Below are 25,931 nucleotides of genomic sequence, written 5' to 3'. Positions count from 1 at the left end.
ACAAAGGACCAAGTAATAAAAAGAAAGGAACTAGATTTGATGGATGTAAACATGATTTTTTCCTAGGAGTTTGGCTGAGAAAGGGAAGTATAGAATATAGAGTAATAGCTTGAGGGATTGGTGAGTTTAGTAAAGATTTTGTAAGGATGGAGGAGGTCTTGAGCAGGTTTGAAGGCAATAGGTAAAGAACTAATATATAAAGAGATATGAAAGGAGGTGAGATGCAAGTAGATGGAAGGAATATGAGAAGAACAGGTTCAGAATATAGGCAGATAGGTTATACGTGAACTATCATGTAAAGCATATTTTCATATTAGTCACAGTTGTGAAAGAAGAAACAAACCATGAAAATGAATAAAGTAAGTGAAAAAAATATGCTTCAGTCTATATTCAGAGTCTATCAGTCCTTTTCTGGCTGTGGATAGCACTTTCCTTCATGAGTCCTTTGTACTTGTCATGGATCATTGTGTTGCTGAGAAGAGCTGAGTCATTTATAGTTGATCATTGCACAGTGTTGCTGATATTGTAAACAATGTTTTCCTGGTTCTGCTTATTTCACTTTCCATCAGTTCAAACTGATTTTTACAGGTTTTTCTGAAATCTGTCTATTCATCATTTCTTATTGCATAATCATATTACATTACATTCATATACCACAGCTTGTTCAGCCATTCCCCAGTTGATGAGTATCTCCTCAGTTTCCAATATTTTGCCATCATGAAAAGAACTGCTGTAAATATTTTTACACATGTAGGTCCTTTTCCTTTTTTTATAATCTCTTTGGGATACAGACCTAGTACTGGTATTGCTGGATCAAAGCGTGTGCACAGTTTGGTTGCCCTTTGGGCATAGTTTCAAATTGCTCTCCAGAATGGTTGGATTAGTGGAGTTCACAACTCCACTAGCAGTGCTTTAGTGTCCCACTTTTTCCCATATCCTTTCCAACGTATATCATTTTCCTTTTTTTTTTTTTTTTGGTCATATTAGCTAATCTGATAGGTGGTACCTCAGAATTGTTTTAATTTGCATTTCTTTAATCAGAAGTGTTTGAGAGCACTTCTTCATATGTCTATCAATAGCTTTTATTTCTTCTCATATTCTTTGACCTTTTATCAATTAGGGAATGTCTTATAGTCTTATAAATTTGATTCAGTTCTCTATATATTTGAGAAACGAGGCCTTTATCAGAGACACTTGCTATAAAGATTGTTTCCTAGCTTTCTGCTTTCCTTTTAATCTTGGTTGCATTGGTTTTGTTTGTATAAAAGTTTTTTATTTTAACATAATCAAAATTATCTATTTTATATTTCATAATGCTCTCTATCTCTTCTTTGGTCATGAATTCTTTTCTTCCCCATAAGTCTGACAGGTAGACTATTCCTTGCTCTTTTATTTTGCTTGTGGTGTCACCCTTTATGTGTAAATCATGCACCCATTTTGAACTTATCTTCGTATACAGTGTGAGATGTTGATCTATACCTAGTATGTATCCTATTGTTTTCCAGTTTTCCCAGGAGTTTTTGTCAAATAGTGAGTTCTTATCCCAAAGACTGAAGTCTTTTGGTTTATCAACCACTAGGTTACTATGGTCATTGACTACTGTGTCTTGTGTACCTAATCTGTTCCACTGACCCACCACTCTATTTCTTAGCCAGTACCAGATAGTTTTGATGATCACTGCTATATAATATAGTTTGAGATCTGGTATTGCTAGGCCACCTTCCTTTGTATTTTTTTTTCATTAATTCACTTGATATTCTTGATCTTTTGTTCTTCCAGATGGATTCTGTTGTCATTTTTTTCTAGCTCTATCAGATAACTTTTTGGTAGTTTGATATGACACTGAATGAATAAATTAATTTAGGCAGAATTGTCATTTTTCTTATATTGGCTTGGCCTACCTGTGAGCAATTGATATTTTTTCAATTGCTTAGATCTAACTTTATTTGTATGAAAAATGTTTCATAATTGTGTTCATATAGTTCCTGGGTTTGTCTTGGCAGATAGACTCCCAAGTATTTTATATTGTATAGAGTTATTTTAAATGGAAGTTCTTTTCTTATCTCTTTCTACTGGGTTTTGTTGGTCGTACAAAGAAATGCTGATTATTTATGTGTATTTATCTTATATCCTGGAACTTTACTGAAGTTGCTAATTATTTCAGGTAGTTTTTTAGTTGATTCTCTAGGGTTGTCTAAGTATATCATCATGTCATCTGCAAAGAGTGAAAGTTTCGTTTCCTCATTGCCTATTCTAATTCCTTCGATTTGTTTTTCTTCTCCTATTGCTATAACTAACATTTCTAGTACTGTATTGAACAATAGTGTATACCCACTACTTAAAAAAAAGAAAAGCTTCCCTCAGTAATTCTGTCTTATTACTTTACTGAAAGTATCCTGTGATTACCTTTGACATTCTTAGCAACAAGTCTTTTCATCTTTTCTTAATTGTCATAGTTCTTAGTCTCTCTTGCCTTTGACACTGTTAACTGTTTCCTGCTACATTGTTTCTTTTTCCTTGGATCCTGTGGTTGGTTGCCTGGCCACATAACTCCCTTGTACTGAATTTCATCCTCAGGTTGTTAACAAAAGCTTCTCTCTTTTTTTTTTTTCCTGTAGGGCAATTGGGGTTAAGTGACTCGCCCAAGGTCACACAGCTAGTACATGTCAAGTGTTTTGGTCTGAGGCCAGATTTGAACTCAGGTCCTCCTGACTTCAGGGCCGGTGCTCTATCCACTGCGCAACCTAGCTGCCCCCAACAAAGGCTTCTCTTGCTACTATTTTACTGTTGATTTTTCTTTCTACAGCTGGTTTAAACAGGAACTTTTAGACATAGGATTATTACATTTAAAATAGTAATGACAGTGAAATTGAGGAAGAGATTTCAAGATGATTTTTTTTCCTTTTTTTCTATTTTAATTTATTTTTAGTTTTCAACATTTACTTCCACAAGGCTTTGAGTTCCAAATTTTCTCCCCATCTTGTCCCCCCCCAAAATGGCGTGCATTCTGAATATACATTCCCCTAATTTGGCCCCCCTTCTATCACCCGCCCCCTTCTCTTATCCCCTTCCCCTTCTATTTTCCTGTAGGGCAGGATAGATTTCTATACCATATTGCCGGTGTATCTTATTTTCCAGTTGAATGTGAAAACAGTTTTTAACATTAGTTTTTAAAACTTTGGGTTCCAAATTTTCTCCCTTCTTCCCTCCCCACTCACCCTCATTGAGAAGGCAAGCAACTCCACAGAGGTTATATATGTGTTGTCATGCAAAACACTTCCATAGTAGTCATGTTGTGGAAAACTAATTATATTTCCCTTCATCCTATCCTGCTCCCTATTTATTCTATTCTCTCTTTTGACCCTGTCCCTCCTCAGAAGTGTTTGCTTCTGATTACCAACCCCCCCAATCTGCTCTCCCCTTTATCATCCCTGCACTGTCTTACCCCTTCCCTACTATTTTCCTGTGGGGTAAGATAGATTTCCTTACCCAATTGAGTGTGTATGGTATTCCCTCCTTAAGCCAAATCCAATGAGAATAAGATTCACTCATTCCCTCCACCTTCCCCCACTTTCCCTCCACGGTAAAAGCCTTTTCTTGTCTGTTTTATGAGGTAATTTATGCTATTCTACCTCTCCCTTTCTCCTTCTTCCAGTATAATCCTTTCTCACCCCTTAATTTTATTCTCCAGATATCACCCCTTCATCTTCAACTCACCTTGTGCCCTTCATCCATCCATCCATCCATCCATCTATCTATCTATCTATCCATCTATGTATATATACATACATATAATTTTTTTCCCCCTCCAACTACCCTAATACTGACAAAGGTCTCATGAGTTACAAATATCATCTTTCCATGCAGGAATGTAAACAGTTCAACCTTAATAAGTCCCTTATGATTTCTTTTTCCTGTTTGCCTCTTCATGCTTCTCTTGAGTCTTGTATTTGAAAGTCTGATTTTCTGTTCAGCTCTGGTCTTTTCATCAAGTATGCTTTAAAATCCTCTATTTTACCAAATGTCCATTTTTTCCCCTGAAGGATTATGCTCAGTTTTGCTGGGTAGGTGATTCTTGGCTGTAATCCTATCTCCTTTGACTTCCCAGAATATTACATTCCAAGCCCTCTAGTCCCATAATGTAAAAGCTGCTAAATCTTATATTATTCTGATTGTGTTTCCACAGTACTTGAATTGTTTCCTTCTGGCTGCTTGCAATATTTTCTCCTTGACCTGGGAATTCTGGGATTTGGCTACAATTTTCTTAGGACTTTTCCTTTGGGGATCTCTTTTAAGGAGGTGGTCAGTGGATTCTTTCTACTTCTATTTTACTCTCTGATTCCGAGGATATCGGGGCAGTATTCTTTGATAATTTCTTAAAGATGATGTCTAAGCTCTTTTTTTGATCATGGCTTGCAGATAGTCCAATGATCTTTCCTGCATCTATTTTCCAGGCCAGTTGTTTTTCCAGTGAGATATTTCACATTGTCTTCTATTTTTTCACTCTTTTGGTTTTGTTTTACAATGTTTTGATTTCTGTTAAAGTCACTAGCTTCCATTTGCTCCATTCTAATTTTTAAGGAAGTATTTTCTTCCGTGAGCTTTTGGACTTCCATTTCCATCTGGCCAATTGTGCTTTTTAAGGCATTCTTCTCCTCATTGGCTTTTTGGACCTCTTTTGCCATTTGGATTAGGCAATTTTTTAAGGTGTTATTTTCTTCAGTTTTTTTTTGAGGGGGGTCTCCTTTAGCAAGCTGTTGACTTGTTTTTCATGATTTTCTTGCGTCACTCTCATTTCTCTTCCCGGTTTTTCCTCTACTTCTCTTACTTGCTTCTCAAAATCCTTTTTGAGCTCTTCCATGGCCTGGGACTGATTCATATTTTTCATGGAGACTTGGGATGTAGGAGCTTTGGCTTCATTGTCTTTTTCTGGTTGTATGTTTTGGTCTTTTTTGTCACCAAAGTAAGATAATATAGTCTGACTCTTTTTGCACTGCTTGCTCATGATCCCAGCCAATTACTTGAGTTATAAACTCTTTGTTAAGGTAGGAGTCTGTTTCCAATGTGGAGAACATACTGTCCCAAGCTTCGAGGGTATTGTGCAGCTCTTTTCAGAGATACTTCTAGGGACCTGTAAATTTTCAGTTCATCCAAGGTGGTGTGATCAAGGGCAAGGTGTTTACTCCTTTCCTGGCCTGTGCTCTGGTCTATGAATGACCACAAGTACTCTTTTCTACATTGGAACTGTGAAGAGGATTTCCTCTCCACTGCCACTACAAACTCCACCATGCCAGCACTCCTCCTTACCCCAGGATCACCACCCAGACTGTGACCCAGATCCAAGCACAGGCAAAGCAAGAGAACCCTGCCTCAGCACCAACAAAGAGATCCCTGCAATCCCTCTCTGATCAGCCACTTAATTCCCCCTCCATCTGTGGGCCGAGAGCTCCTGAAGCAGCCACTGCCCCAGGACTGTGCTGGGACTGGAGCTGGGACCAAGCTTCTCTTTCACTGCAGTCACAGACCTTTCCTACTGACCTTCTAAGTTGTCTTTGACATTTGTGGGTTGAGAAGTCTGGCAACCACCACAGCTACCTGTGATTCAGTCCTCTGAGGCCTGCTCCAGGTTTGCTGAGGCCTGGTCTTTGCCTGCACACCCATGCTGAGCTGTGTTTCTCTTCCAGCCCAGTGCTATAGACCTTTCCAATCAACCATCCAAGTTGTCTTGGGCTGGAAATTTGTTTCACTCTGTCATTTTGTGGGTTTTGCTGCTCCAGAATTTGTTTAGAGTCCTTTTTTACAGGTATTTGGAGGGGTTTGGGGGAGAGCTCAAGCAAGGCACTGCTTTCACTCTGCCATCTTGGCTCCGCCTCTCTCAAAATGATATTTTCAAAAACAACATTAATCATTTGTCTTTATGGAAAGTTGGATCTTGGATTCCTAAGGAAGGCTAATGGAACAATTAAATCTAAGGGAATGTGGTACTGGATATTGCCATAAATGCTGTACTATTGTGTAGTTTTTAATCAAATTATACCATATTTAAAACAAATAACCTATATTTTGATTGCTAGACAAATTGCAGAATATATTGAAGACTTTTTTTAATGATTGGAAAAATTTGCCAAACTAATAAATTTTTTTTAAAATAGTGAATGAAAAGAATAGGTAACATGAAAATTATACTTAAAATAGGTTAGTAAAACAATTAAAATCTTGTTAATATTAATATGGGCAGAGCAGTAAGTAATACACCTTACTGTTGATAATATACCTAGGAATTATCAGGACAGAATTTTATCTCTGAATATCCTGTTGATTTAATGTTATGACTTTCTTATAATTTCCCCAAGGAGAATTTTCATTATACCATTACCCTGAATTATTTTCTTGCTCAGTAAATGTTCTTAACATTCAAAAATTACTTCAGTTAATTTAGTCATCGAAAATTGTTAATCATTTTAAGAAATTTTCAGTTATAAGGAAACAGAGCACTGAAATAATAAATAAATTTTAATCTGGTTATCAAAAGCACTTAGGGTTAATAGAATAAGAAAAATGGATGACCTGTAGAATTTATTCCTAATTAATCTGGACTCCAGATTAACTTGTTGAGGAGTTAATACTGCATAATCCTTATGATATAATATAAAAGACTTAAGTTGCTAGAATTTGATTTCCCAATACTCAGTATCTGCTATATACAGGGCTATAGGCTGAAATCTGATGATAGAAAGACAAAAAAATAAAACACCCATAGTCAAAGAATTTATATTCTATTAGAGGGAATCAATGTGTATGAGGTGAGGGTAGGACGAGAGGGAATAAGCATTTATATAGTGCCTACTATGTGTCAGGCACTATTCTAAGCACTTTACAAATATTATCTCATTTGATCCTCACAACAGTTCTTCTAGGTAAGTACTGTATTTTACAGTTGAGGAAACTGAGACAAACAAACAGGTTAAGTGATCTGCAGAAGATCATACAGCAAGTAAGTATATGAGGCTAGTTTGAACTCAATTCTTCCAGATCCAGGCCCAGTACTTTACCTACTGTACCACCTAGCTGCCTCTAGGTAAGGTTAAAAGTACAGAGAGACAGGATAAGGGGGAGATCAGACAAAGTTCTCAAAGAAACTTTAGGAGAGGAAGAGCGCTGCCAATGGAGGAAGATAAATTAAAACTTCACAGAGGCATTAGCATCTGGGTTGAGTCTTGAAGGAGCACATAAGGATTTTGAAGTGTAGAGATGAAGAAGAAATGCATTTTAAGCATGTAGTTAAATCTTTGCCATGTTTATTAACAGCTTTATTTCAAAGATAATAATGTGAATGAGCTTGCAAATATACGTAGACGCAGAAGATGTCCCCTTGGGATCAAGGAACTCTTTCCTAGTCACTCAACTTTACAACCTTGGTGGCCTGGGTGACTTGGGGGAGGATGGTTACATTAAGAATATTAGGAAAATTTTTAAATTTTTAAAGACTTGGTTTATGACCTCTCTGACTTTTGATAGTCAGTTGATTATATTTCTATGCCATCTCTTAAATCCATCTCCTTTCTTCTATTACATAGCCATCACCTTAGTTAAAGTATTCATTTACTTCTTATCTGGACAGCTTGAAAAGCCTCCTAATGGGTCTCCCTGCTTCTACCTTTTCTCCTAGTCCAATCTGTCTCTACTCAACTGCACAAATCACCTTCCTCATACACTGCTTTGAACATGTCAGTCCTTTTCTCAAAAGCTACATAGTCTGTAGGATCAGAAACAATCATCTTACCTTTAAGTTTCAGACTTTCCACAGACTGATTCTGTCCTTCATTTCCAACCTTATCTCACAGTCTTCTCCTTCACCCGTTCTATTTTCCAGCCAAACTAGACTAGAGCAAGAATATAAAAATGCATTTTTGAGGTAGTCAGATTGATCTCTTCTAAGAAATTATCATTGTTCTTATAGTTAACCACTACTCTCTTCAAATAAACAGCTTAATTTATTCACTTTTAATTATTTTTCCATATTTTTTAGTCATGAATTTGTTTCTTAAAAGCCCATTTTGCAGGTAAAGGAACTGGGCAGTGAAATTTAACACAAACTGGTTGGGACAAAATTGAGAGATTTGTTTTAGTCTCATATAGGATTTCTGAAAAGACAGAATCTTCAGCATTCTTTGGTAATGGTCTACAACTGGTAGATTGGAATTTATTAGCAGAACTCAAAGCCTTACTTTGTAAATCTTTAGACCATCGTGCTTTTCTTTCTGCCATTTGCTAGGATTTCTGTCAGGGAAATAAGTATGCTCAGAAGCAGCACCCTCTGTCCTGTGTAACAGATCAGTCAGTAATCTAGCTCTCCATGTAGCTAATCATGGTGAAATGAAAAAGCCATTTATTTTAATAGTTTGACAGTGTTCTGCATCCTTAGGGTGTACAATAAATATTGACAACTAACTCTGGAAGAAAATCTGGAAAAATGTGCCAGCAACTACTGCCTGTCACATCTGACATTTTTAAATGCTTCTGTCAAATACAATGTCATAGTGACAGTCCTGGCTATTGACAATGTAACAAAAGGCAGTTAATCCCTCAGCATTGTCCCTATAAAGGGAGACAGTATGCATAAAGTTGGTGATCAGAAATGGATTCTTTTACTGGGGGAGGCTAAAATTGGTAGATAGTTTGTGGTCAGGATTTCTGAACTACAATAAGACTAAGCTAATCAAATATCTGCACTAAGGCCAGCATCAAGGTGATGTGCCCCTGGGAGTAGAAGACCACCATTTTGAAGGTCATTTTGGGCAACATGTCTAGGTATTGGTCACACTGACGAGGAAGAATTCAAATTTAGTGATATTATTTGGTTTATGTTTTATACTTTTTGAGATTAACTATTTCTGTGCTTTATCCTGTCTGTCATAGTAAAATGTTGCTTGTGAGAACCTTAAAAACATGTGAAACTTGAAATTATTTGTAAGTAGAACATTATTCATTTATGGTTTCTTGCTAAGTTCTTCTAAATTGATTAGGGATTTTATCTACCTTTATCAACTTTAGAGGTTCAACAAAGTGCTTGTATATAGATTAAATAGTCAGAATCAAATACTCCATTGCATAAAGCTTAATGTAGTCATTGTTAAAATGTTTGTAACACCTCCCTGATGGTTTCATATCAAGGGAGAGCCTCACCTTACACAGGCCTTTTTATTTTTTATTTTTTAAACAGTATGGTAGATAGGCCCAGTAGTAGTTGAAGATGTGCAGCTATGTTACTTCTCATGTCATCTCTCCACATCTAAATTGTGTGACAGAACAAGGGAGCAGATGAGACAAGCTGTCACTCATCCACACTGCCCCTTGAAGAAAAGCTGTGGGGGGGGGGAAAGGTGCCGCAAATGGGCTGTGAAGTTTACATACACTGCCCACTGTTAAACAGATTATGTTTAATGAAGTGTCTAATGCTCAGGCCATATCAACCTAATCCTTGGTGGCAGTTCATCCCTCAACTGCCAAAAATTACTGCCTTCTGGCCCTCTCTGGCCACTCTGGCCGCCAAACACAGGGAGGTGCCCAGTCTTAATAAACCAAGACAGTGTGTGATCTGACATGCAAATGTAGGTCATTGCATATGTAAATGTGTGATTACAAACCTGAATGCCAAAACACATTAGTGAGACTTTGCTCTCAGCATGTGGTTGTCACACTGCCTTAGTAGTTCACACTAATATTTGTCAAGTTATTGTACAGACAGAAGATAATTTTCAATTCATATTGAAAATATATGTAACTTACAATATATAAATTATTTGAGAGATCTGTATTTTATTTTTTAGATTGATAAGTCACAATTGAAAGAATGGCTTCAAGTCTGAGTACTTGGTATGTGAAAGGTTATCATTGCTTATGTGTTCATCTTGTTGAGTTAGATGTGGCCTCTGAAGCTATCGGTCCAGTCTACCAAAATTTAAATACATAATTTTCTTTTAATGGTTAAAGTGGGTTTTGAAAATTCACCCTTTAATCATTTATTGTAAACTTTAAAAATTACACAAGCACAAGTAACTGTTGTGAAAACACATGTAGTGAATGTTGTACTTGAAATGTTATCGTTATTTATGGATTCCTTTTTGTAAAATATACAGTGGTTTGTTACGGTGGGAATTCATTAGCAATCTATCTTGATGCCTGTAAGTGCATTTTAAACAAAAGGCATTTTCAATACATCATTTTTATGGTAACCATATTTTTGAATTATTATTATTATTATTATTTTCTACCAAGTTATAAAGAGTGACATAGAAGATAAGATGTTTATGAAAATTTTACAAGGCAGTGTAGTGAAATAATAGGCAGAGGGCTGACCTCAGAGTCAGTAAGAGTTGAGTTTAAATCCTGCCTCAGACACATACTGTTTGTGAGCCTATACTAATCACTTAGCCTATCAGTGTCTTAGGTAGCTCTTGAAGACTATAAGTTGCAAAGAAAGCACTGATCTATGTTAGTAGAGAGAGTTTTTTGCCTAGGAGTTCCCTAGAGCTATTCTTTAACTCTATGAAAGTAAACAGTATGATTAAGTATTTTAATAATTATTAGAAGGCATTAAATTTATATATCCTTGATGCCAGATGAAATCATCTAACCTTTTTCCTATGATTAGCAGTTAAATTCAGCAAGTATTAAGTAACTGCTAGGTACTTAATAGTGGCTCAGTGGGTAGAGCACTAGGCCTGGAGTCAGAAAGAGCTGAGTTCAAATTCAGCTTCATACAGTTACTTGCTGTGTGACCCCGGGTGAATCACTTAGCTTCTGTTTGCCTCAATCCATTGGAGAAGGAAATGGCAAACTACTCCATTATCTTTTCCAAGAAAACCCCCATGGACAGTATTGACATGCTATGGTCCACAGGGTCATGAACAGTAGGACATAACTGAATGACTAACCAACAACAACAATGTATAAGACATAACAAAATACTGGCTCTGAGATTAAAATTCTACAATTCAAGCCCCTCATTAATGGTGACCTGATTTTGTTGACTTGAATTTGTAGATTTGAATTAATATTCAGGGATACTTGAACTGCATACCTAGTTACATTTTTCAGATTTTTTTTGTACATACATTCATTTTCAAGGAAAAATATTTTATTGTTTTCCTGTACTTTGAACTCTCAAAGGAAGAAAACCATTACGTAAATAATAAATAATAATTACTTTTGACTAATACTCTTGATATTTGTATTGGATCTGAAACTCTTCCCTTTCCCCTAAGTATTTCATTAAGTTGGGAACAATAGGCACAAACTTAAAAGACACGTTTTAATGAGGACAAATATAAACTCTTACAATTCAATTTAAAATTGCATCTCCATAAGTTTAGGCTAGGGGAGCCATCAAATTCAGCTTAGAATGTGATAAAAGACCTAGGAATTTTCAGTTGACTACAAACTTAATCTGGGCCAATACTGCAGCATGGTTGCTAATGAAATAAATGCAACCATAGGGCATATTAGTTGAGGGTTAATGTCCAGATCAAGAGAAGAAAAAGTCCAAATATTCTATGCACTGATCAGATAACATCTTTTATATTGGGCTTAGTTCTCAGTGTGACATTTTAGGAAAGACACTGCAAAAATTGACCATATCCAGAAAAGTGTGATTGGGATAATTAAAGATTTGAAAATCAGATAATATATGGAAGGGCTGAAAAAAAACTGGGGGTGTTCATGCTGTGAAAGAGAAGATTAGAGGGATACGCCATGTTGAAGAGGAATTGGAATTATGTATTGTACTTCCATACTATAGAAATAGGACTAATGAATAGAGAGTATAGGGAAGCAGATGTCAATAAAATATGAAGAAGAATTGTACATACAACATTACTAAAGATAAGCATTTGCAAAAAAAGACTAACATGAAAATAATTGCACTTATGAACTAACTTCGGTTCCTAAGCATGAAGTAGCATAGAATTTCTGTGATGAACTTGACAATACTCCCAGCATATACTCTTATACTTGATGATTTAAATGCAATGATGGGGAAAGAAAAATTGGAAAGGCTGAAGACTTATGGCTGTATATCACAAATACTTTTTTTCTTCTCATAAAAAGAATTGGTAGGCACTGGATATGGCAAGTGTCAAGCAATACCTCCCAGAATGAAACTGATTGCATTTTAGCTTGTTGACATGAGACTTATCCATACGTCAACTGCTGGTAGATAGTCAGATCATCATAGCAGCCCAGAATTTGTGAAAAACGAGAAAAAAGAACACGAGTGAGAAAAAGATATGACATACACTTAAAAAGATTTGAGCCTGAACTATTCAGCAAGTTATTGAAAATAAAAAAATATTAAATGGATAAAAATGACATCAATACTGACTCTAATAAATTCATCCAGAAGTTAAAATAATGTAAGTTAATTGTGATGTTAAAGAGACCAAAAGAGCTCAAAGAGCACTTTAGTCAGAAACATCTCACTTGCCAAATAGATAGAGATAGCTGTCAAGGGCAATATTGGATGTTAAACTATAAGCTCATCTGTAAAATCTTTCAAAGAATCAACCAAGAGGCTAAAGGCTTAAGCACCTACTATGTGCTAGGTGTGCTATGCTAGATACAGGGTATATAAATACAAAGAATGAAACACTTTTTACTATTACTTTTACTCCTATTCCTACTACATATTTGTATAGTACTTTAAGGTTTACACATAGTTTTACAACTATCGTCTCCTACCTTGGGAGATAGATGCTATTCTTATTCTTATTCTTATTTTACAGTTGAGGAAACTAAGACAAACATAAGTTAAGCTTATATTCAAACAAGGATGAACGATGGTTATGAGTATCGTCTCATAAAGCAGAGGGTAGAGCAAGTGTAAAGAAAATGACAACTTGGTGAACCAATTTAACTCCATTCTCCTCTCTTGAAGCCCTACTCCCTTATATTGCCAGTTTTGCCAAGTCATGCCTCAGCCTTGAGGCCCTCCCACCATTCATTGCCTACACATGTGCTGTTGAACAAAGGTGGAGAAAATCATGCATCTGTTCTGACTGGGTCCCTTGTAAATTTGTTACACAACCTCAACTGGGACCTCACTGCTGCTAGGCAATCCTACACTATCTCCCTTATCAACTCATTATACCACTCTCCATAATGGATCTTCTGAGCCTTATCATCCATCCTCAAACTCCCCATGATTCACTCTACCCTCACTTTCTCAGCTGACAACCTTGCCTCATATTCTACAGAAAAAATTTACCATGAACTCCCTCTTCAACTTTCCTCATCTCCAGTGCCTTCTACCACTATTTTTTCCTTCATCAGTGTCTCATATGATGTGGGGGCCTTACTTTTCACCAAGGTTAACCCCTTTTCTCCCAGCACAAGCGATTCCATTCTATCTTGAGTCCTCCAACTGCCTCCTTTATCATCCTTATTCTATCACTTATTTTCAGTCTCTCTCTTCTGGCTCCTTTCCTACTGCCTACAAACATGTTCATTTCTTGCCTATCCTGGAAAAAAACAAAAACCAAACAAACAAACAAAAAAACCCAAACCTCACTTGATCTTTTCATCCCTGCTAGTTGTTATCCTGGTTATCTTCTGCCCTTTTGTGGATGAACTCCTTGAAAAGGCCAGCTACAATGGTGCCTCTACTTTCTTTACTTTCACTCTCTTAAAATAAGGGTTCAACCTTATCATTTCACTGAAATTGCTCTCTCCAAAGTTACTGATCTCTTAGTTGCCAAATTCAATGGCTTTTTTTCAATTCTCATTCTTCTTGATCTCTGCAACCTTCAGCATTGTTGATCACTTTCTCTTCCTTAATACTCTCTTTTATCTAGGTTTTTGGAACACTACTTTCTCCTCATTTTCCTTATACATATCTGACTATTCCTTTGCTTGATATACCTCCTGATCAGGCTCTCTAACTGGTCCTGTATCCTCTTCTGTTTTCCTTCTATAGTTGGTGATCTCATCCGCTTCAGTGAATGTAATTACCATCTCTATGCTGATGATTCTCAAATCTACCTTTTCTTCCTCAATCTCTCTGCTGGCCTCCAGTCTCATGTCTCCAACTGTTTTTCTGATATCTTGAACTGGATGTTCAGTAGACATCTGAAACTCAGTATATTCAAAACAGAACTTAGTATCTTTACCTTTCCTGGTCCCTCAGGCTCACAACCTAGGAGTCCTCCAGTATACCTCACTATCTGTCATACCTTAGCACCCGTTTCCAAGCTTTTGCCAAAGTTGCGAGTGGAGCTGCCTGTCTCAAGTCTCTTCTTCACTCTAATTCATTCTCCATTTAGCCACTAAAGTGATTTTCATAACATGCAAGTCTAATCATGTCACTCCCCTATCTATTAACTTCAGTGACTTTCCATTGCCTCCTAGAGCAAATTCATAATGCTGTGTTTGGCATTCAAAGCCCTTCACAAATTAGCCCCTTCCTATCTTATACCTTTTTTGTTGTTGCTGTTATTGTTCAGTCATTCAGTTGTGTAAGACTCTACATAACTTCATGAACATTGTCCCTGGATTTTCTTGTAAAAGGTACTGGAGTGGTTTGCCATTTCCTTCTCCAGTGTGTCCCCATTTTTTTTTTCAGATGAGAAACTGAGGCAAATAGGGGCTAAACAACTTGCCTAGGGTTATGCAGCTAATGTCTAAGGCCAGATTTGAACTCAGATCTTCCTGAGTCCAAGCCTGGTGTTTACACCTTTCCAACATACTTTTTGGTTCTGTGACACTGAGCTCCTGGCTATTCCACGATCAGCATATTTGGAGGGAACTTTTGAATTGGTGAGATTAGAGATGTTTGAATATTTGAATATAAGGACAAAATATCCAATAGAAAAAAAATTAAAAAAAAAAAGAAATATCCAGAACTATCCAAAGAAGAAATAGGGCCTTCCTCATGCAGTAGTCAACTCTGTCACTAGAGATATTCATGTAGGAGCTTGATGATGCTATATCAAGGATCTCATAGAGGGAATTCCTGCATTTGATAGAATATTGGAGTGGATAACCTATAAATTGTCAATGTTACATGGGATAGAATTGTTCTATATCCTTTGAATCAGGATATATCACTTCGATTATATGTTATGTGAGGCTATATCATTGAGTTTTTCTTTTATGTGTTGTATAGTTTAAAACTTTTTTCCACTTTTTTTTTTTAATTACAGAAGGCTTTACGGCCTGATATGGGCTATAATACATTAGCCAACTTTCGAATAGAAAAGAAAATTGGCCGTGGACAGTTCAGTGAAGTTTACAGAGCAGCCTGTCTCTTGGATGCAGTACCAGTGGCTTTAAAAAAGGTGCAGGTAAGAACATTTTTACATATTAATATAAAGTTATTACATGTGAATAAGAATCAAAGTACAAACTTTGAAAGCTCTGGGTTGAATTTATTATGTACTTAAAAAAGAAAAGCAAGTTGTACATAATAAACCTTCAGTTTCATTGCAGTCCTTTTTTCCATTTTACTGTGTATATGCAAATGCCCATTTTTTTTGGTGGTTGGTCATTCAGAATAAAAATTAAAATTTAAAGATAATTAAAGTCTAGCTTTTTTGGAATGGTTGGGAATCTTATTTTCTCATAAAGAATCACATTACTATTTAATTTGGAATGTTTAAAAAATATGAGATGACATATTGATACTTTGATAGAACTCCAATTTCTTTGGAGTTGCGCTTGATGTAGAATGCAGCCACTTCATGCCTTCTCTTGTTTTATAGTTCTTGTGCATGTTTTTGTCCTAAACTTCTTATTCTTCTTTTCTCTTAGGGCATTTAGGCATTACCTTGGCTGACTATCTTTTGTCATTCTCATTATGATTGTTCTAGTCTATTTTTTTTGTCATATATATCCTCATGTCATTTACATTGTTTCTTCCATTTATATCTCAATTGACAACAGGTAGCAGCCTACTTGAACTTATTTTATATCTTTCCATTGATAGCCTTTTGAGTTACCATTTCAACTAATCTCCTCTCAAATGAGATATTTGTAAAGCACTTAGCACAATGCCTGGCACATAGTAGACATTTCATAAACACTTGTTTCCCTCCTCTTCTGAGATCGCATTTATGCCATGATTTGTGGCCACATAATGATACTAGGAAAATATTGCTGTTAAGAATATGGGCTTTAGTTTAAGCAAGCTCTTTGGGTTTATTGAAACCATCTCCTAGTTTTTCAAGTGTCATTTCCTCAATTCTTGGACCTAATTTATTAGTCATATGCAGTACAACACACACACACACACACACACACACACACAAAACCTAATTTGATGGACTTCTCGACCAGCTGAATGCCACAGTCTAATGTAAGGATAAGGGCCATTTAAAAAAATCTGATTTGTTTTTCAAATGTGGATGATTGATCTCTGACATTAATGAGAATGTCAATGTAATATTCTAGGGTTTAATGCAATTTTGATGATGTCATCAATGAATAAGAACATTTTACTACAAATTTATATTATGTAATCTCAACTGGTCTCTCACTGCAACAAGGAAATCCTGTAATACTTCTATAATTGATTTGCTATCCAACTTAAAACAGCACCTTTTCATTCTACATCAAGTCTCCCATGGTGTCCACTCCCTCCCCTTTCACCTGAGTCTTCTCTTCATACTTCGCTTTAAAAAAATTGAGGCCATTTATTAAGAACTCCTTCTAGCCTCCTTCTCATTTCATATCACTCGGACACCTTCCCTCACTATCTCTTTTACTCCATTTTACATGAAGAGGTGGCCATTTTCCTTGCCAAGGCAAGCTGCTCTACATATACCATCAATCCAAACTTCTCCTGTCTTTTGCAGCAGATTGCCCCCACTGTTATCTCCACTTTCAACTTCTGTCTCTCTCTGTCTACTGGCTCCTTCTCTGCTGCCTACAGACATACTCCATGTTTCCCCCACATCTTTTAAAAAAAAAGCTCTCGCTTGTTTCTATCATTCTTTATCTCTCCTCGACCTCTTTGCTGAATGCCTTGAGAAAACTGTCTATCAGGTGCCTCAATTCCTATATTCTCACTCTCTGCACTGCAATGTAGTTTCCTATTTCACCATTCAACTGAAACTGCTCGCCAGAGTTATTAGTGCTCTCTTAATTGTCTTAATTGACTTTGTCTTAATCTTCATCCTTCTTAATCTGTTTGCTGCGCTGGACAATGTTGATTACCACTTTCTCCTGGATGTTAACTCTTCTCTATGTTTTCATGACATTACTCTCTTCAGGTTCTCCTCTTACCTGTCTAAAGCTCCTTCTCAGTGTCCTTTGACGGATCTTTATCCAGGTCATGCCAGCTAACTGTGAGTGTTCCCAAGCCTAGTTCTCCACTCTTTTCTCCTTTTCCTTCTCTCCTATCTTACTTGGTGATCTCATTAATTTCTGTGTACTCAGTTATTTTGTCTGCATATGATTCTTAGATGTACATCTAAAATATGTATACACATATATACATACATATTTTTAGATAAACATAAGTATATTTATATCAAGGCTTAATCTCTCCCCTGGACTCCAGTACCTTATCACCAACTGCCTTTAGGACATCTTGAATTAGATGACCCATAGCCATTTCAAACTCAGCATTTCTAAAACAGAACTCATTAGCTTTCTTTTAAAAAAAAATTCTAAACTTAAATGTCAAAGAAAAGAGTGCTTCCATATACTTAGCAAACACAAAAAAGGACTTCTGTAAAACTGAATCTGGAGCTCTGTTGGAGATTCTGTTTCTTTTAAAAAATGGATGATAAATTCCATGTTACTCTCAAAATTGCCTTGTCAATCTGCGCTCCCTTCTGAATTTTGTTTTTTATGAAATTAGGAAAAAAAAACATTTCAGTGACCTGCTTTTCTTTGGTATCACTTTTGCCAATCCTCCCTCATTCCTTAACTCCCTCCTCTGATCAAAAACTGGGAGAAAGAATTAAAAAAAAACCCTTTGTAACAAACAATTATAGTCATGAAAAATCCATACAGTGGTCCTATCAAAACTGTGGGTCTTTTTCTGTACCTCGAATCCATCTGTGTCATGAGATGGGTAATGTGTTTCATCGTAGGTCTTCTGGAGACAAGGTTAGTCCTCACATTCATAAGCTTTCAGGTGTCATGACCTTATATAAATTGTTCCACTGGTTCTGCTTACTTCACTCTGAATCATTTCATTTTACCCAGGATTTCTTGAACTTGTCTCTTTCCTCATTTCTTGTAACATGATAATATTCCTTTATATTCATGTATCACAACTTGTGCAGTCATTCTCCACTTGATGGATATCTCACTTTGCTTCTAAAAGCTCATTATCTTTTCCCCAAACTCTTCTCTTCTTCCTAATTTTGCTAATACTGTTGAAAGCACTACCATCCTCTTAGTTTCCTAGGCTAGGGGTTAGTAAACTATGACTTTTGGACAAAATGCAGCCTACCCATCTGTTTTTGTGTAGTTTTCAAGCTAAGGATGGTTTGTACATTTTGAAATAAATGTAATAAGAAATGCAAAATAGATAATTTTGGTTACATTAAATTAAAAAGGATTTGCTTGAACAAAACCAATGCAACCCAAATTAGAAGGAAAAGAGAAAAAACTGGGAAGCAATTTTTATAGCAAATATTTCTGATAAAGGCCTCATTTCTAAAATATATAGAGGACTGAATCAAATTTATAGACTACAAAGTCATTCCCTAATTGATAAATGCTCAAAGGATATGAACAGACAGTTTTCCATTGAAGAAATTAAAGCTACATATAGTCATATGAAAAAATGGTCTAACTACTGATTAGAGAAATGCAAATTGAAACAACTCTGAGGTACCCCCTCACATCTATCAGATTGGCTAATATGACAGAAAAGGAAAATGATACATATTGGAGAAGATGTGGGAAAATTGGAACACTGATGCATTGTTGGTGGAATTGTGAACTGATCCAACCATTCTGGAGAGCAATTTGAAACTATACCCAAAGGGCAACCAAACTCTGTATACTCTTTGATCCAGTAATACCACTACAAGGTCTGTATCCCAAAGAGATCATAAAAAAAGGGAAAAAGACCCACATGTACAAAAATATTTATAGCAGCTCTTTTTGTAGTGGCAAAGAATTGGAAATTGAGGGGATACCCATCAATTGGGGAATGACTGAACAAGTTGCGGTATGAATGTAAAGGAATACTATTGTTCTATAAGAAATGATGAGCAGGAGGATTTCAGGAAAACCTCGGGAGACTTAAATGAACTGATGCTGAGTGAAGTGAGCAGAACCAGGAGAACCTTGTACACAGTAACAGCAATGTTGTGAGATGATCGACTATGGTTGACTTAGCTCTTCTCAAAAATACAGTGATCCAAGAAAATTCCAAGGTACTCGTGATGGAAAATGCTGACCACATCCAGAGAAAGAACTATGGAGTCTGAATGCAGATTGAAGCATACTATTTTCACTTTTTTTTTGGTTTGTTTTTTGTTTTTTTCTTTCTCATGATTTTCCCTTTTGTTCTGTTTCTTCTTTAACAACATGGTTAATGTGGAAATATGTTTAACATGTAACACTGTAACCTATATCAGATTGCTTGCTGTCCTTGGGAGAAAAGGAGAAAAATTTGGAGCTTCGAATCTTACAAAGGTGAATGTTGAAAACTATCTTTACATGTTATTGGAAAAAAAAATCCTTAAAAAAAATAAATGTAATAAAATTACAAACCTTCCTTAGCTTGCAGGCTATAAAGCAGGCAAAAATAATTCTTAGCTTGCAGGCCATACAAAAAGAGGCCGCAGGTCAGATTTGACCATCAGCTGTATTTTACTGATCCTTGACCTAGGATCTCAACCTTGGTAGCATTGTCTTCACCTGACTTTAACTCAACGCACATTCCCAATCCGTTCCCAAATCATGACATTTCTACCTTCACAATGTTTCTTACATATATCCTCTTATCTCCACTCACTCATCTACCACCCTAGAGAATGGTATTTACCACCTCTTACCTGAACTATTGCAATAACATTCTGGTTGGTCTCTTTCTCTTAAATCTCCCCTAATTCTAGTCCATTTTCTGCTGAGCTGCAAAAGTGTATCCCTAATGTATAGATCTGACCATGTGACTTCTTTACTCAGTAAACTCAACAAATCGGCTGCCTGTTGCCTCTGAGATCAAATATAAAATCCTCTTTGGCATTTAAAACCCTGAGTGCTTCCTGCCCTTCTAGTCTTACACTTCACTCATTTCCATGTAGACTGTGATCCAGTGACACTAACTTACTTGCAGTTCCTCACACAGAATACTCTGTCTCCAACTCTGTGCCTTTGCACTGGCTATCCCCTATCTCTAATATTATCCCTCTCACCTCTGCTTCCTAGTTTTGATACTTGGTGTAAATCGTGCCTTCTTTAGGAGGTCTTACCCAGTTTACCTAGGTTAGTACCTTACCTCTGAGATTGTCTTCCATTTATAGTACAGATATCTTGCATGTATGCATGTATTATCTATGTATTTTTTTTCCGAACATTGCTTATTCCTTTAGAGTATGAGCTCCTTAAGGACAGGGAAGTGTACTTGGCAGAGGACCTATCACATCATAAGCACTTAAATGTTGATTGACTGACCTTAGGCTATGTATCTTTTGTGTCACTAGTTTATCTGCAGTAAATATATTTTCCTCTTTAATGCCTCACTGATGCCAGTCTTTATGGGTTTTCTGTGTGAAGCTACTGCTGTAATTGCCTTTGCTATATAGTCTTTTTTATAATTTGATCTTTGAGGAGAGTCTTCATGACTATATATTGTTCTTCAGAGTCAGTGGCTACAGTGAACTCATATCTAGTATTTTTTTCTAATTTATAGCCAATTGTAAGTTGTATACCTATCATCAAATGCAGAAAATAAATTGTGAAAGCTTCCATATTTCTTTCCATTGAGGGAGGTAGGTGGTATAGTAGATGGAGTACTAGACGTGGAGTCAGGAAGCCCTGAGTTCTAATCCTGCTACCTTGAAACTTGCTGTGTGATTCTGAGCAGATCACTTAACCTTGGCCTGCTACAGGTCCTGTAAAGTGAGAATAATAATAGCACCTACCTCCCAGTGTTGTTATGAGGATAAAATGAGATAATATTTAGAAAACGCTTTAACAAAGCATTACCATTATCAATGTTAGTTATCATTCATGATTATTTAATAAAAGTAAGAAAACAGTCATATGTGTATGAAGTCACTGATGTTTTCTTGGGATAATAGCACTAAAATATTTTCTTTTAGGAATATATTCCGTCTTTGAAATATAAGAATATTTCATGAGACATATGCTTTCTGTATTGCGTCAAATGCAATGTAGATTTCTTTTCTGTGTCCTTAAGTCTATCTACTCTTCTTGACCTTATTTTCCTATTTCTTTTATTTTCTTTCACATAGCACATTGAATAATGAAGCCTTTGAGTCTCAATGTGGTGGTCTTAATAGTAGGGTTGTGAAAACAGATCAGTTTGAAAATTTTGATAGATCTATTACCATATCTTATATTTTTATATGTTTAATTTTTTTTGAATACCCAGAACTTATTAGCACATTGTGAGTGCCTTATAAAGAATGCTTGTTGACTGCCTGACTGTCTTCCTCCCAGTTTCATCTGCAAATGCTCTGGGGATCATATGGCTTAATTGGATTGAAATCTAAGCTCAGCATAGATAAGTTTTCTTCTTATGTGCTTTGTTTACTTTGTGAGGCTTCTTATCCTCCTTTATTTTCTGAATAAGCATGTATGTACTCCATGCCAATGTGACCCTTGCCTGTAAGGTCTCTCTACTTAAGAAAATTAATGAATAAGGCAATTTCTTTGCTATTTTATTCTTTGCTATGGTGACTATTCTGCATTGGCTAAAGTTCTTTAGAAAATGGTCAAGGATTGTAAAATCAGAGCTGGAAGTCACTTTATAAGTTTTTGAGTCCAAATCCCCATTTTGCAGATGAGAAAAATGGGGCACAGAAGATTAAGAAACTTGCTCAGAGTCATACAGCTTTTGTTTTTACATTTCCTTAATTTCTGGATGCTCTCCTCACTTTCCTGTCCATCAAACTATTACTTATAATAAAGAATTTTTAAAAAGAAGAGAAAAAAGTTCATTAAAAGTAACTGGCACATCACTGACAGTACGTAAAGTGTTTCACACTTATAGTTCCCCTTCTGCAAAAAAAAGGGAATCAGAGATCAAAGAAAAAAGAAAAAATACCTATATGTACAAAAATACTTATAGCAACTCTTTTCTTGGTGACAAAGAATTGGAAATTGAGGAAATGTCCATCAGCTGGGGAATGGTTGAACAATTAGTGACATATAATTGTGTTGGAATACTATTGTGCTAGAAGAAAATGACAAGGGAGATGGTTTCAGAAAAACATGGGAAGACCTATGTGAACTGATGCAACGTGAAATGAGCAGAACCAGGAGATCATTACACAGTAATAGCAATATTATAATGATGATCAACTATGAAAGATTTAGCTACTGTGATCAATACAATGTTCCAATACAATTCCAAAGGACTTACGAGAAAAAATACTGTTCGCCTCCAGAGAGAGAACTGATGATCACTGAGTGCAAGTTGAAGTATAATCTTATCACTTTCTTTATTTTTCTTGCTTTTTTTTTTCCAATGTGGCTAATATGAAATATATTTTGCCTGATTCCATATGTATAACTGACATATTTCTTGCCTTCTCAGTTAATGGAAGAGGGTCTGGGGAGAATTCGGAACTCAAAATTAAAAAAAAAAAAGCTAAAAATAAATAATTTTTAAAAATGAAAAAGAAGGTAGCAAAATGCATTTTTTCTTGTCTCTTCTTTGGTGCCAAGCTTTATTGTTATAATTATATAGCATTCAGTTGTATTTTTTGTTGTTGTTTCCATTTTTATGTTATAGTCTTTATATTGTTTTCCTATTTCAGCTTATTTCACTCTGCATCAATTTATATCATTCTAACAGATTCATGATCTTTCAACCATCATTGAGTATAGTTTAACAATCACATCTGCCATTTATTTCAGTACCCTAGAATGTAGTTCTGGGCTAAGTGACTTGACTTGAATGAATCAAAGATAGTAGAGTTCTGTCCTTTCTTATCTTGATTTTTAACTTCCTATTATTCCCCACTTCCCCCTTTTTTTGTTTCATCCTTTTCAACCCAAGGCAGACAGTTCAGCAAGTATCCTTCTCTTTGATATAGTAATATAGGAAATTAAACCAGTTTTTGGTGATAACAGCATTCCATACTGGCCTCAGATTATTCTGAACTCTAGTAGTTCTAACACAAGCTCGTAGATCAGTCTATGAGATCATTAGAAATCTTTGGAAATAGAAAGTGCAGCTTCATCTAAGCTAAATTAAGGAATAATTTTTCATCTTACAAAAAGTTTGTCAATAAACAAGTGCATGTTGTGTTTCTATTGTATTATGTACTGGGGACAAACAATCTACCCTTCCCCCCTCCAAAAAAAAGTATGGGTTGTTTCTGCCCTTTTAAGTTGGATAAACCATTTGAAACCATTAAAATGAAGTGGAAAACTGCTTGGTGTTCAAAGAGAAAGATCATTATGGTTTTGAATAGTTAGGGAAAACTTTATGTAGATTATTTATGTAGTATTATTTATGTAGAAACCAAGACTTGAACTAGGCTGTGAAAGATGAGTGAAGACAGATATTATGGGTTCCTAGAGGAGGAAGGAGTTCAGGGGAACAATAACGTGATGAAAGTGATAACTAGGCATCAGTAGATCGGTCAAATTAGAGAAAGGAGAGTGCCTTTAAACCAGTACCATAAACCAGGAAGTTGTTAACAGCAATCCAGGTATTAGGGAACAAATAAAACAACAAATCACCTACCACCTTTGAAACTAAATTCATGTGGCAATGTGGTATAATGGGATAAGTGCTAGATTTCCACTTCTGCTACTTAGTACCTGTGTGACTTGGGACAAATCACTTAACCTCTCTATAAAATGAGGGGATTGTTAAAAAAAAAAAAGTCAACGTGACTTCATAGTATTAATAAGAAAAAGAACAGCCCATATTTAATGTGGTACTTTAAGCCTTGGAAAATGCTTTCAAATATTATCTCATTTTATTTTCACAAAAATCTTTGTAGGTGCTATCATTATTATTATCCTTATTTTACAGATGAGGAGACTGAGGTAGAGGTTAAGTGATTTGGTCAGAGTCACACAGCTAATGTCTAAGGCTAGATTTCAACTCCTATCTTCCTGACTCCAGGACCAGGGTTCTGTGCGTTGTGCTGCTGCCTCTCTCGTTCATCAGGAACACATCATGCCACACTAATTTTCCTTCCTTTTTTTGAGTCAGTGATTAAACTAGTCAATCAGGAAAATGCTTTAGATAGTTTATACATTATTCCCTAATTAAGTTTTTAAGAAACATTATCTTATACAACATTCATCTTTTTTTTAAGCAAGGTCATAATTAAATGGAAAGATTCTAAAAGTTATCAGTACTTGGGCCACTGCTGTCTCCAAGGTTACCAACAACCTTTTAATTGCTAAGTCCATTTGCCTTTCCTCTCCTCTTCTTCTTGAGCCTTTTCAACTTTAGATCCTTTTGACTACTTGTTGGATATTCCCTCCTTTCCCTTGGCTTTCATGACACTGCTCTCCTGGCCCTGCTTCTTAATTGTTGCTTCTCAGTCTCCTTTGTAGGATCATCATCAATGTCATGCTCTTCTAATAAGGTCTTATTGGCAAAAATACTGAAATGATTTACCATTTCTTTCACCAGCTCATTTTACAGATTAGGAAACAGAGGCAGACAGAGTTGAGTGACTTTCTCAGGGTCATGCAGCTAGTAAGTATAGGAGGTTGGATTTGAACTCAGGTCTTCCTGATTTCCTGCCTGATGTTCTATCTACTCTGCTGCCTAGGTGCCCCAAATTGACATTTATAGGGCACCATAAAATTGGCAAAGTACTCTGCCTATATGTAGCTCTATCTTATCTCTAGCTCTGGTTTTAGTTCTGGCTCTGGCACTAACCACCTCTGTGATCTTGAGCAAATAGCTTCTCTGTGCAATGAAGGCATTGAAGATCTCCAAAGTACCTTGCAGCTCTAAATTTGTGATCCTATGGTCTCATTTGATTGTCACAGCATCTTTTTTATCCCCATTTGGTAGATGAGGAAACCAAGGCTCAGAGTTTTTAAAGTGATTTTTTTCCATTGTCATATAGCTAGTTAATATCAGTCAGGATTTGAAGACAGAGGTCTCTTCTTGACTAATAGTATCATAGATAGAAAGCTGGAAAGGGCCTCAAAGGCCAGCCATGTCTAGCTTTTTGTCTCTTACCCTGTGCCACCTTAAGACATAGTAGGGTTTCCTCAGTCAATAAGCATTTATTAAGTAGTTGCTATGTGTTAGACACTGTGCTAAGGGCTAGGGAAAGGAGAAACAGTCCTTGCCCTCAAGGAGCTCACAGTATGATAGAGACAACATGCAGACAACTATATACAAACAAAAGAGATAGATGTAGATATCTGAGTATGTATATGATAATAGCTCTAATAATAGCCAACATTTATATAATGCTGATGATGTACCAGGAACTGTGCTAAGTACTTTATAATTATTTTCACATTTGGTTCTCACAACAGCACTGGGAGGTATATACTATTATTATCCACATTTTATAGATGACGAGACTGAGACAAACAGGGGTTAATTGATTTGTCCAGGGTCACACAGCTAATAGGTGTTTGAGATGGGATTTGAACTCAGGTCTTCTTGAGTCCAGGCCCTGTACCCTTTGTACTGCACCTCCTAACTGCCTCATATATGGATATAGCCATGTGTGTAGGAAGAGGGTGTGTGTGTGTGTGTGTGTGTGTGTGTGTGTGTGTGTGTGTGTGTG

At 36.2% G+C, this 25,931-nt stretch overlaps 1 protein-coding gene across 1 annotated transcript in view; it reads left to right on the top strand.

The window, feature by feature from the left end:
* NEK7 (NIMA related kinase 7) overlaps positions 1-25,931 on the top strand; it is a 195,951-nt gene that overhangs the window by 83,317 nt on the left and 86,703 nt on the right. The window contains 1 exon segment of the mRNA XM_027843469.1: positions 15,198-15,338. Coding sequence (XP_027699270.1) covers positions 15,198-15,338 — 141 coding nt within the window.

Source organism: Vombatus ursinus, unplaced genomic scaffold, assembly GCF_900497805.2.
Source record: "Vombatus ursinus unplaced genomic scaffold, bare-nosed wombat genome assembly UNPS02014909.1, whole genome shotgun sequence".
Taxonomy (NCBI): Eukaryota; Metazoa; Chordata; class Mammalia; order Diprotodontia; family Vombatidae; genus Vombatus; species Vombatus ursinus.
This window is presented reverse-complemented; position numbering and strand designations above follow the sequence as displayed.